At 34.4% G+C, this 18,482-nt stretch overlaps 1 protein-coding gene across 1 annotated transcript in view; it reads left to right on the top strand.

Annotated features, from left to right (window-relative positions):
* Nucleotides 1-18,482, top strand: part of HTR2C (5-hydroxytryptamine receptor 2C) — a 258,300-nt gene that overhangs the window by 141,298 nt on the left and 98,520 nt on the right. Inside the window, exons 3-4 of the mRNA XM_030835721.2 lie at nucleotides 958-1,072; nucleotides 5,387-5,700. Coding sequence (XP_030691581.1) covers nucleotides 1,038-1,072; nucleotides 5,387-5,700 — 349 coding nt within the window. The 5' untranslated portion in view covers nucleotides 958-1,037. The remainder of the gene's footprint in view (nucleotides 1-957; nucleotides 1,073-5,386; nucleotides 5,701-18,482) is intronic.

The following is an 18,482-nucleotide window of genomic DNA, read 5'->3' as shown; positions in this document are numbered from 1 at the left end:
GGCCAACATTTTAGCACACTGAATATAGTGAGGGCTAAGTGGTGAATAATCTCTTATGTAAATATTTGGTGGGGTTTTGCATTGCAACCAATAACTCCTTCAAAAATAGCCTACAGAAATCAAAGGTACTCACTCTGAAATTCTTTGATGTTTGTAGAGTGTTCATGTTTCCTTCCTAATTCCTCTGAAGATGCACTGTCAGTTCTTAATCAATAAATGAAACTAAATTTTGTTTTTCAATCATCGAGTGCAACTGACCTTTTGTTTGCAATTTTCAACATTATCCCATGTGCTCTGACTGCAGCATATTATCTGTTGGATACTAACTAGTTGGTTCATAGGGTTGTTGCTATATTTAATTAGGTAAACTTAATCAACTCATTTATTTTGGTATAAACCTGTGGCTACCCTCTGGATAATATTGTTGGTTCATGCAAAAGTATAAAGAAAGCTATCTATGAAAAAGCAGATTGCTTCACTGGAAAAAAAAGTTAGAAATGTTGTACAAAATATGTTCACTTTATAAAAATGCTTAAAACTTGTTTTAGTTTTTCATTGCTCTATAAGATGAAACCTTTTTACTTTATACATGCTACTTAATTATTAGATCACAAACTTTCCCCCAATAGTTTGCAAATTAAGAAGCATATATTCTTAATTTCTTTTTCAAAACACTGCTTTGTACTCCAGCAGGGGGAGATTTAGTAGAAGCCCCATATAAAGAAAGTATATACAAGAAATTTTAGAAAAATTATGATGGTTGTATATTGGTAAATAAATGAAAAATCTATTCTCCTTGCCATTTTTTATCACTTATATAATATGCTTGCTTGTTTGCTAAATTTAGTATTGATTATTTCTTATCACTTAATAAATATATTTATTTTTATTTAATCAAAGGTTATTAAAGTTATTTAAACTTTTAACTAATTCTCTTTTTCTTTTTTCTCTCCCCAGAAAGGATGGCATAATGAATCCAGTCTGTTAAATTTCCTCTTCTCAATTTTAAACTTTGGTTGCTTAAGACTGAAGCAATTATGGTGAACCTGAGGAAGGCAGTGCACTCGTTCCTGTAAGGATGTTATTACCTATTATTTTTTTAAAATAACTTTTCATAGTAGTTTGCTCAAAAATGTTAAAAAGGTTTTTATATGATTATTCAGCTATATTTGCCTCAATCTGTATAAATGACTTGCATTCCAATAGACTAATATTACTGGTGTTTTCTATTCAAAAACAATAAATGGGAAAAAAACCAATAACTTGAACTCCAATTAAACACAACCACTCATATGTTCAAACAAGTAATATCATTCAAAAATAATTCTGATACTGTGGTTCCTTTCTGTATGGTTAAAATGTAGAAATAAGAAAGGTTCTTTCCTCTTCCTTCCTGCATGAACTAAACAGCCAAGAGAATAAATGTCTTTACAAGTCTCTGGTTCTATGAAAAATAGTTAAGGTTGCAAAAGAATGAGCGAGAGGTCAGGGAATAGGGGCTGGAGGATGTAGCTGGACAGGATGTAGCCTTGAAACAATGAACCAGTAGTTAAAGTCAATAGAATATAACATAAAAGTGATAAGGAAAGCGTTGAATTCAAGCACTAAGCAATTCAAAACATGATCTAATCCAGGTATATCTTCTTTTTAACTTAGTAAAAGGTTGGGTTGCTTTCTTCTAAACCTACTCTTTGAGGAATGGGGGCATGGAAAACAAGATCCAGGGCTCTGTAAACTCTGATCAGTACAACTGAGAAGCCTTGAATCACCTTGCTCCTGCACAATCTCCTCTGTGATTTCTATAAAAGTGCTCACTGAGGAAACAGTTTACAGAGCAGTGTAGATATAAAGTACATCAGCACTGGATCCTCTGCAATATGCACCATTATAGTCCATCTTGGATGTCATTGTATATTGTAGTGATGATAGTCTCAAGGATACGTGGTTCCAAGAAAACTAGAGCAGAGAGGAAAAGGAAAGGGTGAAGGACAGTGATAAAGAAGGGAAAAAAAGAGCCAGGTCTGAGAAAATGAAAGGACAACTTAGTATATAGGCCTTGATCCATATACCAAATGCAGGGCTACCTTAAAGAGTACCAAATTATTCTGCTATGGAATTAAAGAATTCACATAGAAGTTTTTCCATTACATTAAGAGAAACAAGGGATCATTCATCTCTTCTAATAATGCCCGTTGTCATATGCCATGCAAAAACTCAGTAGATTTAAAATGTACTCAGACTTTTAAATCAAATTATAATTTTGTTTATCGACTAAAAATGTCAGATATTTTCATTCAAAACTTAGTAGCAATTAATAAGTTATTTCAATTGTTCAGATAGAAATTGTGATTTTTGTGCACGTATTTTATGAGACTTCTGTGGGCTTAATAGCAATCAGCATAAGCTTTAGAAACAAGACCTAGATTACTCCTCTTCTGTAAAAGGACTGTATGTTTTTCACTGAACATGTAAATGTTACAAATTAGGTTTAATTAGAATACAGCCAATTCTTGATTATAATACTGTAGAAAATAGGACTGACTGCAGTAAAAATCATACTAATTTGCTCATAAGTAGTGCTCAATAGGAATTTATTAAATTGAATTGAATTGAAACCAGGAAACTGAAGTAAAAACTCTGTCAGGATTTTTCCCAACACCATTACTTTATTTAATAATTCACAAAAGATATATTTAGATTCTACAAGCTTCCTCAATAATTCAGTATTTGTTTCATGGACTCTTTAATAAAAAGTAAAAATATATTTGACCAGCAGAGGTAGGCAAGATGAATGTTTTAAGTGGTTTTCTACCCCAAAGTTCTAAGATACTCAAATCATAAAATTCATAATTGGACATAGTTTTTCGTGTACTTTTGTTATATACAATTTTATTTTGTATTCTTCTACTATTTTTACAGAAATGTGAAAGGATTTAGATGTTTTCACAATTTACTGAGAAAATTTGAAGTTGCATTGCATATCCTGTTAGGACCATATTATCTAGGCTTAAGAATAAATATATTTGTGATTCTGCAACTGAAAATTGAAGATGCAGCATATCACTGTGAGCATAAAGTCTTGTGGGACTACTTGAAATGATCATCAACTAATTTAAACCAGAATTTTTTTTTAATTTCAGAAGAACATGTTTTTCAACAGCTAGGCCAGAAAAGACCTTGGATTTAAAATTACTATCTGAGCCAGTTCTGCATAAATAAGTACCTACTTAAAGTAAAACCAGGACTTAAATTCTTGACAAATTTTGAAGTACATTTAGGGTATAGCTACCACAAAATACTTCTGTTTAACTTTGAAGGCAGAAAGAAGGTAAGCTCCAACATTTACTGAGGGCCTATTACGACAAAAGTATTATTTTGAGACTTTACATGTATCATTTAATTTTCATAACAATAATGTGATCATCCTCATTGTAAAGATGAGGAAATTGATCTTCTGAGAGGTTAAGTGACTGGTCAAAAAAAATCATTTAGGTCAAGTAGCCAGGACATTAGCCACATGCCAAATACAACAAATACAGTGACAGAGTAATCAAAGCTGAAAGCAAATACCTTGCTTCTATTTATTTGGTCCTTTATTTCAATAATTTCTATTCACTTTAATCACAAATTAATTATGATACAGATTTTTTGAATCACATATTATTTTAGCTTATTTTTTATGTCTCAGGAAAAAAGAATACATCCAGCATTGGAAAGAATTTAATGATTACTTCTCATGATTTGAAGAAAATTACTATGTATGTCTCCCACCGACATGATGCTTAGGATATCAGGCAGCTTTGACTAATGAGGAAGTAGTTTTAAGCTAAATGTCCGAAGTACTAGTTTTCATCCCTTGTAGAATGAGAAAGTCAAAATATTTTCATGATTTCTTCATTACGTTAAAATACATAAAGTATATTAACAAGGTATTAAGAGAAATAATTTTTAAATGTGGTAGAAAATTATTATAATATTTTACTTAAGTTTAAATAAGGCCAATAATTTTTCAGGTTCAGTGTTCCAGTTCTGGTTCAGAAAGTATGGTGTGTGTGTGTGTGTGTGTGTGTGTGTGTGTGTATAATATTATAGATACAATTATGATAATCATAATCATCTAGTGTTACTACTGCAAGTTTCTCTGATGATTGATAATAAGTGATAGTCAATCTAACCACACATATATTTTCCCTGTAGAAATAATATTTTTAGCTCAAAGAACAAGTGAATGAGATAATGAAATCAAAACTTTTACATGGAGAACTCATAGACTCTGGATTTTGTAATGTCATGTGTTCCATCCCCCATGCAATTTTCTTGCATAGAGAATTGGTTAGCACATATTGTACCAGTAGAGGAAATTTTCTTCTCTATAAATAATATCAGGGTTTAACAACTAGTACATATAGTATAGTTGTTGCTTAGTATTCATTAAATAACTATTACTGAACATAGAATACACATAAGACAGTCATTCACAGATAATTCTTGCTTTTAAGCAGGAAATATTGAATATACTTATCTTTCTTGTTTATCTTATTAAGGAAAATAAATATTAGTTTCATGAGACAATTTAGGGACTTACATTAATGTATGAAACCTGAATAAATCTCATATCACCATCAGGGGAAATTAATTTGGAATGTACAAAACATAACCACGTCTGTCTCTTTTGCATTAGTCTGCCACTTGGCCTGAAATTCCTACCAGTAAAAATCTACATAAGTACCATCATGAGAGGTGTACATTTTAAATGACTTAAGAGATTTCTTTTCCAGCATAGGAAAGCAGCAAACCCACAAGAGTTAATTATCACCACAAATCATTTTCTAACCTAGAACAACACCAGAAAACATAGGACAGAAATGGGGAGAGTGTCAGGTAGAAGGAAAATTTACAGGACAGATATTAAGAAATTATGGGCCAGCATAAAGTCACTTAGCAAGTCAAACAATACTGTGGTTTCAGATTGAGTGTAGAGAGTAAAAGTCTAAAACACAGGCTTTGAATTCAACGGGACTTGAGTACGGACCCTGCCCCTGCTACTTACTGCCTATATTTCCTTGAGAAAGTTACTTAACTTCTCTGAACCTCAGTCTCTCCTTATACATAATAGATATAAATCAGTACTGACTTCATGAGGATGCTATATGAGATCAAATGAGATTATACACATATATTTCAGTAAACTAAGTGCCTGACTCATATTAAGCATTCAATAAAAGTATTTGGGGGAGAGAAAGAAGGATACTGAGGTTTAATTGAGAGTAGAAATGATGATGATGATAATAATGATTGTTAAGGGAAAAGCAGTTGATTTATATAAGTAATTTATTAGGTACAAGCAATATAATATATACCTGATTATTTTTTTCTTAATTTTCAGTGTGCACCTGATTGGCCTATTGGTTTGGCAATGTGATATTTCTGTGAGCCCAGTAGCAGCCATAGTAACTGACATTTTCAATACCTCCGATGGTGGACGCTTCAAATTCCCAGACGGGGTACAAAACTGGCCAGCACTTTCAATCGTCATAATAATAATCTTGACAATAGGTGGCAACATTCTCGTTATCATGGCAGTAAGCTTGGAAAAGAAACTGCACAATGCCACCAATTATTTCTTAATGTCCCTAGCCATTGCTGATATGCTAGTGGGACTACTTGTCATGCCACTGTCTCTGCTTGCAATCCTTTATGGTAAGTACAAATTTATTAGTATTTTGATCTCAGATCATGTCATAAATCTGTGGCAGGTATCGTAAAAAATCAGAAAGTTAATTATTCTACTTGTATCATTTGGAAAATAAACAGAAAAGAAAATTGTGTGACAGAAGAAATTGGATGTGTGTATATTTATTAAATAAATCAGTAGCAGACTCTTGAAAAAGCAAAACAAATGTTTTATAATATATTAAAATCATATATAGATACTCTATTGCTCAGTGTCATTTGTAAACAATGACAATTGCCTTCCAATATACAGATTGTGACAGTGAAAGAAACATGTGCCTACCCCTAGGTTCTGGGCAGTACACATACCTAGTACCAGCTTTTATACAAAGAAGATGAAAGAAGTTCATCATCTTCATTTTTTTTTAACATCTTTATTGGAGTATAATTGATTTACAATGGTGTGTTAGTTTCTGCTGTATAACAAAGTGAATCAGATATATGTATAATATATCCCCATATCCCCTCCCTCTTGTGTCTCCCTCCCACTCTCCCTATCCCACCCCTCTAGGTGGTCAAAAAGCACCGAGCTGATCTCCCTGTGCTATGCAGCTGCTTCCCACTAGCTTTCTATTTTACATGTGGTAGATATATACATGTAAAATAGATAGTTATCTATTTTACATGTATACATGTCAATACTACTCTCACTTCGCCCCAGCTTACCCTTCTCCCTCACTGTGTCCTCAAGTCCATTCACTACATCTGTGTCTTTATTCCTGTCCTGCCCCTAGGTTCATCAGAACTTTTTGTTTTTTTAGATTCCATATATATGTGTTAGGATACGGTATTTGTTTTTCTCTTTCTGACTTACTTCACTCTGTATGACAGACTCTAGGTCCATTCAACTCACTACAAATAACTCAATTTTGTTCCTTTTTATGGCTGAGTAATATTCCATTGTATATATGTGTCACATCTTCTTTATCCATTCATCTGTTGATGGATACTTAGGTTACTTCCATGTCCTGGCTATTGTAAATAGAACTGCATGAACATTGTGGTACATGACACTTTTTTGAATTATGGTTTTCTGAGGGTATACGTCCAGTAGTGGGATTGCTGGGTCATATGCTAGTTCTATTTTTAGATTTTTAAGGAACCCCCATACTGTTCTCCATAGTGGCTGTATCAATTTACATTCCCAGCAACAGTGCAAGAGTGTTCCCTTTTCTCCACACCCTCTCCAGCATTTATTGTTTCTAGATTTTTTGATGATGGCCATTCTGACTGGTATGAGGTGATACCTCATTGTAGTTTTGACTTACATTTCTCTAATGATTAGTAATGCTGAGCATCCTTGCATGTGTTTGTTGGTAATCTGTATACCTTCTTTGGAGAAATGCCTATTTAGGTCTTCTGCCCATTTTTGGATTGGGTTGTTTTTTGATATTGAGCTGCATGAGCTGACTGTATATTTTGGAGATTAATTCTTTGTCAGTTGCTTCACCTGCAAATATTTTCTCCCATTCTGACAGTTGCCTTTTCATCTTGTTTATGGTTTCCTTTGCTGTGCAAAAGCTTTTAGGTTTCCTTAGGTCCCATTAGTATATTTTTGTTTATATTTCCATTTCTCAATGGATCTTGCTGTGATTTACATCATAGAGTGTTCTGCCTAATGTTTTCCTCTAAGAGTTTTATAGTGTCTGTCCTTACATTTAGGTCTTTAATCCATTTTGAGTTTATTTTTGTATACGGTCTTAGTAAGTGTTCTAATATCATTCTTTAACATGTAGCTGTCCAGTTTTCCCAGTGCCACTTATTGAAGACACTGTCTTTTCTCCATTGTATATTCTTGCCTCCTTTAACAAAGATAAGGTGGCCATATGTGCGTGGGTTTATCTCTGGGCTTTCTATCCTGTTCCATTGATCTATATTTCTGTTTTTGTGCCAGTACCATACTGTCTTGATTACTGTAGCTTTGTAGTATAGTCTGAAGTGTGGGAGCCTGATTCCTCCAGCTCCGTTTTTCTTTCCCAAGATTGCTTTGCCTATTAGGGGTCTTTTGTGTTTCCATACAAATTGTAAAATTTTTGTTCCAGTTCTGTGAAAAATGCCATTGGTAATTTGATAGGGATTGCACTGAATCTGTAGATTGCTTTGGGTAGTATGGTCATTTTCACAATGTTGATTCTTCCAATCCAAGAACATGGTATGTCTCTCCATTTGTTTGTATCATCTTTGATTTTTTCATCAGTGTCTTATACTTTTCTGCATACAGGTCTTTTGCCACCTTAGGTAGGTTTATTCCTAGGTATTTTATTCTTTTTGTTGCAAGAGTAAATGTGAGTGTTTCCCTCATTTTCTCTTTCAGATTTTTCATCATTAGTGTATAGGAAGGCAACAGATTTCTGTGCATTAATTTTGTATCCTGCTACTTTACCAAATTCATTGATTAGCTCTAGTAGTTTTCTGGTAGCATCTTAGGATTCTCTATGTATAGTATCATATAAACTGCAAACAGTGACAGTTTTACTTCTTTTCCAACTTGGATTCCTTTTATTTCTTTTTCTTCTCCGAGTGTTGTGGCTAAAACTTCCAAAACTATGATGAATAATAGCAGTGAGAGCAGGCAACCTTGTCTTGTTCCTGATCTTAGAGGAAATGGTTTCAGTTTTTCACCTTTGAGAACAATGTTGGCTGTGGGTTTGTCATATATGGGCTTTATTATGTTAAGGTAAGTTCCCTCTATGTCTACTTTCTGGAGAGTTTTTATCATAAATGGGTGTTGAATTTTGTCAAAAACTTTTTCTGCATCTACCGAGATTATCATATGGTTTTTATCCTTCAATTTGTTAATACGGTGTATCACATTGATTGAATTGTGTATAATGAAGAATCCTTGCATTCCTGGGATAAACTCCACTTGATCATGGTGTATGATCCTTTTAATGTGCTGTTGGATTCTTTTTGCTAGTATTTTGTTGAGGATTTTTGCATCTATGTTCATCAGTGATGTTGACCTGTAGCTTTCATTTTTTATGGCATCTTTGTCTGGTTTTGGTATCACGGTGATGGTGGCCTCATAGAATGAGTTTGGGAGTGTTCCTTCCTCCGCAACTTTTTGGAAGAGTCTGAGAAGTAGGTGTTCGCTCTTCTCTAAATGCTTGATAGAATTCTCCTGTGAAGCCATCTGGTCCTGGGCTTTTGTTTGTTGGAAGATTTTTAATCACAGTCTCAATTTCAGTGCTTGTGATTGGTCTGTTTATATTTTCTGTTTCTTCCTGGTTCAGTCTCAGAATGTTGTGTTTTTCTAAGAATTTTTCCATTTCCTCCAGGTTGTGCATTTTTTTGGCATATAATTGCTTGTAGCAATCTCTCATGATCCTTTATATTTCTGCAGTGTCAGTTGTTACTTCTCCTTTTTCAGTTCTAATTCTGTTGATTTGAGTCTTCTCCCATTTTTTCTTGATGAGTCTGGTTGTTTATCAGTTTTGTTTATCTTCTCAAAGAACAAGCTTTTGGTTTTATTGATCTTTGCTATTGTTTCCTTCATTTCTTTTACATTTATTTCTGATCTGATCTTTATGATTTCTTTCCTTCTGCTAATTTTGGAGTTTTTTGTTCTTCTTTCTCTAATTGCTTTAGGTGTAAGGTTAGGTTGTTTCTTTGAGATGTTTCTTGTTTCTTGAGGTAGGATTGTATTGCTATAAACATCCCTCTTAGAACTGCTTTTGCTGCATCTCATAGGTTTTGGGTCACCGTGTTTTCATTGTCATTTGTTTCTAGGTATTTTTTGATTTCTTCTTTGATTTCTTCAGTGATCTCTTGGTTATTTAGTAGCATACTGTTTAGACTCCACGTGTTTGTATTTTTTACAGTTTTTTTTCCTGTAATTGATATCTAGTCTCATAGCGTTGTGGTTGGAAAAGATGCTTGATATGATTTCAATTTTCTTAAATTTACCAAGGCTTGATTTGTGACCCAAGATATAATCTTTCCTGGAGAATGTTCCATAAGCACTTGAGAAGAAAGTATATTCTGTTGTTTTTGGATGGAATGTCCTATAAATATCAATTAAGTCTATCTTGTTTAATGTGTCATTTAAAGCTTGTGCTTCCTTATTTATTTTCATTTTGGATAATCTGTCCATTGATGAAAGTGGGGTGTTAAAGTCCCCTACTATTATTGTGTTACTGTTGATTTCCCATTTTATGGCTTTTAGCATTGCCTTATGAATTGAGGTACTCCTATGTTGGGTGCATAAATATTTACAATTCTATATCTTCTTGGATTGATCCCTTGATCATTATGTAGTGTCCTTCTTTGTCTCTTGTAATAGTCTTTATTTTAAAGTCTATTTTGTCTGATATAAGAATTGCTACTCCAGCCTTCTTTTGATTTCCATTTGCATGGAATATCTTTTTCCATCCCCTCACTTTCAGTCTGTATGTGTACCCAAGTCTGAAGTGAGTCCCTTGTAGACAGCTTATATACGAGTCTTGTTTTGTATCCATTCAGCCAGTCTATATCGTTTGGTTGGAGCATTTAAACCATTTACATTTAAGGTAATTATTGATATGTATGTTCCTATTACCATTTTCTTAATTGTTTTGGGTTTGTTTTTGTAGGTCTTTTCCTTCTCTTGTGTTTCCTGCCTAGAGAAATTCCTTTAGCATTTGTTGTAAAGCCAATTTGGTGGTGCTGAATTCTCTTAACTTTTGCTTGTCTTTAATGATTTTAATTTCTCCATCAAATCTGAACGAGATCCTTGGTGGGTAGAGTAATCTTGGTTGTAGGTTTTTCCCTTTTGTCACTTTAACTATGGCCTGCCACTCCTTTCTGGCTTGCAGAGTTTCTGCTGAAAGTTCAGCTGTTAACCTTATGGGAATTCTCCTGTATATTATTTGTTGCTTTTCCCTTGCTGCTTTGAAAATTTTTTCTTTGTACTTAATTTTTGATAGTTTGATTAATATGTGTCTTGGCATGTTTCTCCTTGGATTTATCCTGTCTGGGATTCTCTGTGCTTCCTGGACGTGATTGACTGTTTCCTTTCCCATGTCAGGGAAGTTTTCAACTATAATCTCTTCAAATATTTTCTCAGTCCCTTTTTTTCTCTTTTCTTCTGGAACCCCTATGATTTGAATGTTGATGCCTTTAATATTGTCCCAGAAGTCTCTGAGACTATCCTCAATTCTTTTCATTCTTTTTTCTTTATTCTGCTCTGCAGTAGTTATTTCCACTTTTTTATCTTCCAGGTCACTTATCCGTTCTTCTACCTCATTTATTCCGCTATTGATTCCTTCTAGAGAATTTTTAATTTCATTTACTGTGTTGTTCATCATTGTTTCGTCTTTAGTTCTTCTAGGTCCTTCTTAAACGTTGCTTGTATTTTCTCCATTCTATTTCCAAGACTTTGGATCATCTTTACTATCATTACTCTGAATTCTTTTTCAGGTAGACTGCCTATTTCCTCTTCATTTGTTTGGTCTATTGGGTTTTTACCTTGCTCCTTCATGCTGCATATTTCTCTGTCTTCTCATTTTGTTTAAAATACTGTGTTTGGGGTCTCTTTTTTGCAGGCTCCAGGTTCACAGTTCCCACTGTTTTTGTTGTCTGCCCCCAGTGGGTGAGGTTGTTTCAGTGGCTTGTGTAGGCTTCCTGGTGGAGGGGACTGGTGCCTGTGTTCTGGTGGGTGGGGCTGGATCTTGTCTTTCTGGTGGTCAGGGCTGCATCTGGCAGTGTGTTTTGGGGTGTCTGTGAACTTAGTATGATTTTAGGCAGCCTCTTTGCTAATGGGTGTGGTTGTGTTCCTGTCTTGCTAGTTTTTTGGCATGGCGCATAAAGCACTGGAGCTTGCTGGCCCTTGGGGTGAGCTGGGTCTTAGTGTTGAGATGGAGACCTCTGGGAGAACTCTCGCCAACTGATATTATGTGGGGCTGGGACGTCTCTGGTGGTCCAATGCCCTGAACTCGGCTGTCCCCCCTCAGAGGCTCAGGCCTGACACCAGGCCAGACCACCAAGACCCTGTCAGACACACAGCTCAGAAGAAAAGGGAGAAAAAAAGAAAAAAATAATAATAATAAATAATTATTAAAATAAAATAATAATTTAAAAAAAGAGAGCAACCTAACCACTAAGCAAATCCACCAATGATAACAAGCACTCAGAACTATACTACGATAAACATAAGAAATCAGAAACAAATCAGTCACAGCCAGCAAACCCCAAGTCTACAATTGCTCCCAAAGTCCACCGCCTCAATTTTGGGATGATTCATTGTCCATTCAGGTATTCCACAGATGCAGGGTACATCAAGTTGATTGTGGAGATTTAATCCACTGCTCCTGAGGTTGTACAGAGAAATTTTCCTTTCTCTTCTTTGTTCGCACAGCTCCTGGGGTTTAGCTTTGGTTTTGGCTCCACCTCTGCATGTAGGTCGCCCTCAGCATCTGTTCTGGCCCAGACAGGACGGGGTTAAAGCAGCAGCCTATTAGGGGGCTCTGGCTCACTCATGCCGGGGGGGTGGGAGGGGTACAGTAGTTATAATTGGAATGTGGGGCAAGCCTGTGGCAGCAGAGGCTGACATGATGTTGCAACAGCCTGAGGCATACCGTGTGTTCTCCCAGGGAAGTTCTCCTTGGATCAGAGGACCCTGGCAGTGGTGGGCTGCACAGGCTCCCAGGGGGCTATGGATAGTGACCTGTGTTTGTACACAGGATTCTTGTTCACTGCAGCAGCAGCATTAACGTTTCATGCTGGTCTCTGGGGTCCAAGCTGATACCCACGGCTTGCACCTGTCTCTGGAGCTCGTTTAGGTGGTGCTCTGCCTTCTGTGGGCAGAAAGGGAAAGAATCCCCTCTCCTCGCACATCCTGAAACAATGAATGGTCTCTTGCCTCTTAGGCAGGTCCAGACTTTTTCCCGGACTCCCTCCCGGCTAGCTGTGGTGCACTAGCCCCCTTCAGGCTGTCTTCATGCAGCAAACCCCCGTCCTCTCCCTGGGATCTGACCTCCGAAACCTGAGCCTCAGCTCCCAGCCCCCACCCGCCCCAGCGGGTGAGCAGACAAGCCTCTCAGTCTGGTGTATGTTGGTCAGCACCGATCCTCTGTGCAGGAATCTCTCCACTTTGCCCTCTGCACCCCTGTTGCTGTGCTCTCCTCCATGGCTCCAAAGCTTCCCCCTGCCCACCCACTGTGTCTCCCAATGAAGGGGCTTCCTAGTGTGTGGAAGCTTTTCCTCCTTCACAGCTCCCTCCCAGAGGTGCAGGTCCCATCCCTATTCTTTTGTCTCTGTTTTTTCTTTTTTCTTTTGCCCTACCCAGGTACACGGGGAGTTTCTTGCCTTTTGGGAAGTCTGAGGTCTTCTGCCAGCGTTCAGTAGGTGTTCTGTAGGACGTGTTCCACATGTAGATGTATTTTTGATGTATCTGTGGGGAGGAAGGTGATCTCCTCGTCTTACTCCTCTGCCATCTTGAAGGTCCCCAAGGCTCATCATCTTTAAAAACATATTTTAAGTAATCTTCTTAAATATTGACAAACTAAGTGCTTGGCACATAATAAGCACTCAATAACAGCTATTCTTCTTCCTAGAGTCTATAATTCATGTTTTTAAAAGGAGACAGTGATAAAAATTAATTACTAATTATATAAGTTCAAGGTCATATTATCACAATAAAAATTCAAGCATTGAAAGTTTTGATATATGACTTTAGAGAGCTTTTAATTTTTCTTTTGGTTTTCTGCCATATCTTTGCCATATTCATTTTAACCTAACTTTTGTTTCTAGCTAATATTTATTAAGAACAATCAAAACCATTTATACTACACTGCAAAGTTTCTTTCCTAGGGAGTTGGAGAACCCAGTTTGAATTTCATTGCCGATATGCTCATCTCACAAGGCAGTGAAATAGATTCCCTTTTCCCTGGAGTGTATAATGGAATTAGACTGGAAGGACTAATACTGAAAGTGTATCTAGTTCTCAAGTCCTAAAGGAAGATTACTGCATCTAGAAAATAATCTCTCATGGAACTTACAAATTAATTATCCTGTTCTAAATACACAGTGGTAATAAATTGTCTCAATAGGCATTTTATAGTGTTCTCAGGAAATATGCTTTCCTTATATTTACTGAGTTTGAATGATGCATTAATTTCAAAGTATAAGTATTTTACCTTCACTGTGAGCATTTTACCACACTATAGCTCCAAATTATGTAAGAAAAGGTCACTGGAATGAATGTGCTTTAGAAGGTATACTTTGTCTTGTGGTGTCTATTTCATTTTGCCAGTTTCTCCCTTAAAAATATATGAGTGGTCAAAAAATGGCATCAGCCTAAATCCAAATGTCCTAACACATCCATCACCACACCCCCAAGCAATAAAGAACAACAAAAACAAATAAAACTACACAATACCACCACCTAATTTGGAGAACATTCAAATTCCAAATTATCTGTAAGCAGAAAATAAATAAGAGATCACAATGAGCTCTCTATTAGGCTCCCGCCATGTGCTGTTGTGAAGAGGAAGGGCAGTCCAGTAAACACTAGATGAAAGAGAGAGGAGGAAAGTTAGTAGGAAGCCTAAGATTGATCTAAAATCATCATAAGAAAGAAAGTCTACCCCAAGTATGAAAATTCTGAGAAACTTCTCTGGAAGCTCATCCTTTAGAGAATTGACTTAGAAGTGTACATAGGACTCAAGAAAGCAATGTTGGAGAGGAACTCTTTGGAGGTAGAAAAGGGTTAAAAGGGAGAGGTGATTTTTGAAAAAAAATGCACAGTGAAGGTAAAAAGAAACAAGAGGGGAAATTTCATCAACTTACAAGACAAAAAAATGTCAACATGTAAGAACCCATCAACCCTCCCCCCACTGCCCTCCACTGTACCCCAAAAGTCCTCCAATAAAGAAATCATACTTTGTTACATGAAGAGAAAAGGGTGCTCCAGAGCTTGGAATCTTGGAAACTACCCACAAACCACTAGCCATGGAAACCACCCACAAACTGCTAGCCATGTTCATACAAATTCAAAGATGCAACCAACTTTCATCTATACCAAGCTACTATAAAAAGAAAGCAGAACATGAGAATAAAAAAAGCCATTTGATGAAAGTTCCCACAAATAAAGAATGATCAAAAAACAAAAAAGCTGTAGCAAAATACTTCAAGATAAACTAAATTCTCTCAAACATTTAAAGATATATCTATTAAAAAAAAAAACCTTGAAGTAGAAATCTAAAAACTAAGAAAAGAAATGGATAAAAAAATTGGTCAACATAAAGCAAAAGTTGATTGAACCCAGGAGAATAAAATAGGAGAAAAAGATAAAATCATATTGGAATGAACATTAAATTAAAAGTGCCTAAAGAAGAATAGATTAATATGAAAACTTAATAAGGGGCACTAAAGAAAAACACGGAAACAACAGAAAGAATGAAAATGAGATGAAGAAAGAAGTAAAAAAGGTCAAAAAGAAAGTGTTTGAGATGGAAGACCATCAAATAAAAGAGCCAATGTGTGTATAATGAGAATCCTTGAAAAGAAAAAAATATAATGGAACAGAATTAATATTTAGAACTATAATCCTGGAAAGTTTTCCAGAAATAAAAGAGGGTCTCAATGTACATATTGATAGGGCCAACCCAGTACCAAAAATTTGACCTGGAACAGTCAACTCTGAGATATATCTGAGACATTAGGTGTTAAATAGAAAGAAAAATCTTCAGGAAAAAATAATTTACAAAAGCAAGAGAATTAGACTGGCTTCATAATTTTAAAAAATAACAAAACAAAGCAACACTGAAGCAATATTTTTATAAAAGTCAACCTCTTATATGATATTCTTTCAAAAGTAAATCTATAAAGACAGAAAACAGATCATTAGTTTCCAGGGTCTGAACATGCAATGCTGACTCCAAAGGGGCATTTACTTTGGTAGTATGGAACTGTTCTATATCTTGATGGTGGTAGTGGTTGTATATATATTTCTCAAATTTTAAAAACTATATATTCTAGTATGCAGTTTTAAAAGGGTGAATTTTACTGTATGTAAGTTATACCTGAAATTTAAAAAAGAAAAATACTCAAAGTTTCAAATCAAGATTTTGTATCCAGACAAGTTGGCCATCAAGCTGTAAAAAGTTTAATATTTTTTAAACTCAGAGAATTCTGAACCCATAAGCCCTTCTTAAGAAATTGAATAATGGATAAGATTCATCTAACAAAGGGATGATTGGGAACTTTTCCTCAAAAAGATGGATCATGAGTGTTTAATATATTTAATTTTAGAGCTAAGACAGAAATAAAGGTGGTATAAGGGCATAAGAATACTGTCATATCTTATATGATATATATTATTTGTTATATAGTCTAACAACTTAGAAGCAATGCACCTAAAAATTGGGAAGAAAAGAGAAAGGGAAAGAGAAAGAAGAAAGTAGAATAATTTCAATGATTTTTCTATAAACAAAAGATGGGTGTTAATTTATATGACTCCAAAAAATGGCAAGCCAGAAAAACTAGATTTCATAAGAAAACAGAGGTCTAAGAGTATTAAACAGGATGTAAAGAAAACATGATATAAGGTTAACCACTAGAACAAAAAGACAAACCTATCTAAAACCAAAAGAAATGCAATTAATAGAAGAGTAAAAAAAAAAAAGTCAAGTAGAGGAAGAAACACAAGAAAATAAAACAATACTCTCAACATTGTACCATGATACAATAACAGAGTTGAAAACAAACATACCAGTAATAGCAATACACTTGTATGAACCTAACTTACCATTAAAAATAAAAGATTTTCAAGTTGGCTTACAACAAATTACCCAACTATACTCTCTATATTTAGTGGAACTCATAACCCAGTGAATCACAATGGTTAAAATAAAGGGATGGGCAAAGGTATAGTAAGCAAATAGAAACACTAAGAAAACAGAAATTGTGATGTTGATATCTGACAAAGTAAATTTTAAATAAAAAATTAAAAAACCAGTAAGAGTAAAAAAAAATGATGCTTTTTTTCCCCAAAAGGATGTTAATTATGATTAAAAGCTGTAATTAACAAGTATATAGCAGTTAAGAATATCTATGCCCCCAATAACACAGCAATGCTCTTTTAAAAGCAAAAACTAAAGAACATGGAAGGATAAATTTATGGATACATTCTACTAATGGGAGACTTTAAATATCATACTCAGTACAAAAAAATTGGACATGTAGGTCTTATGGATGTATATTAAACTTTATACCCTTATCATAGAAAGTATATTTTCTTCACGAGTTCATGGAACACTCACAAAAATTAATTATCCATTAGGCCACAAAGAAAATGTTAGAAAAGTAAAACTATTATGAAAAATACTTTCTGATAAGAACACAATAACGCTTGAAAGTATTAACAACAAAAGTTTAAAGACCATCTGATCTTGACGTTATAACAAATTTTAAACAACTGTTGGTCAAAAGGACAAATGAAAACTGAAATTACAGACTACTTTAGAAATATGATAGAATACACACTACATATCAAAATCTATAGAAGATACTTAAGCAATGATCAAAGGAAAATTCATAGCCCTCATCACCTTTATAAGTAAAAATGAAGGTATACAAATGAATTAAATTCCTAGAAAGCAACCTTGAAAAAGAAGTGCAAAGTAACTCAAAAGAAAGCACAAAGAAACAAACTAAAGATAAAAGCAGAAATTAATTAGGTAGAGAATAGAAAAACAATATACCTAATTAATAAATCAAAATCCTGCTTTTTTAAAAAGCAACTTTTAAACAAAATAAAAGCACTAGCTAACTGAAACAAGGAAAAAGGAAGAAACAAAAATATTCAAAATAAGAAATAACAAGGAAAATAACCATTGAAGCAAAGTAAATTTTAAAAATTAGATTACTTTGTAGGTTTATATGCAAATCAATTGAGAACATAAAAAAAAAACAGGTAGTTTCCCAGGGAAAATCAGGTTAGCAAAATTAACCTCGTTAGATATAGAAAGAAAGAGAACAATTTCAGTAGAAGAAATAAAGTTATCAAGGACCTACCACACAAAAAAAACATCAGATACAGATAGTTTCACTGGGGAATTCTTTAAAATGTTTGAAGACCAGATAGTTGTAATATTCCATAAATTGTTTAAGACCATTGAATAATTTTTTAAAAACCTTCCTAATTCTTATACAAAGCAAGCATAGGTTTAACACATAAACCAAATAAAGACAAAGCACAAAGAAGGAATATTATAGACTAACATCACTTATGACAAAAATTCTTTATAAACAATTGGCAAACAGAATCCAATGTCACATTAAAAAATATTATACAATGAACTGGGATTAATTCCAGTAACACTATGTTGGCCCAATATTAGGGAATCACTTAATAAAACATATTAATATATAATATCAACATTATTACTAATATTTATTAATAGTTAAAGGTAAAAATATTATCAATATTGATACAATTATAATATTAACACAGCATTATATTTATAACAATTAACATTAAAATATAATTTTTAAAGTATGTGATTTAACTCTAAAGACGTTGAGTGAAAAAGCCTTTATCCTAAAACATTCTAGAAAAGCTAGAGTTAATGGAAATAAACATGTGATAAATAGAATCTTTCTGATTTCTTTGAATTGGTTAACAAATAGTAGAAGATAATCTTCTCATGTACCTAACATATATCCAAAATTTGCATACCTGGAGTTCATTCTCAAAATGAAACAATTTTCTTATTTGTGTAAAGGTGGTACCACATTCCTAGATAAATGATGTACTAGGCTCTAGGACA

Source organism: Globicephala melas, chromosome X (genome assembly GCF_963455315.2).
Source record: "Globicephala melas chromosome X, mGloMel1.2, whole genome shotgun sequence".
NCBI classification, from domain to species: domain Eukaryota; kingdom Metazoa; phylum Chordata; class Mammalia; order Artiodactyla; family Delphinidae; genus Globicephala; species Globicephala melas.
The sequence above is the reverse complement of the archived record's forward strand: the minus strand, read 5'-3'. Positions and strand labels throughout refer to the sequence as shown.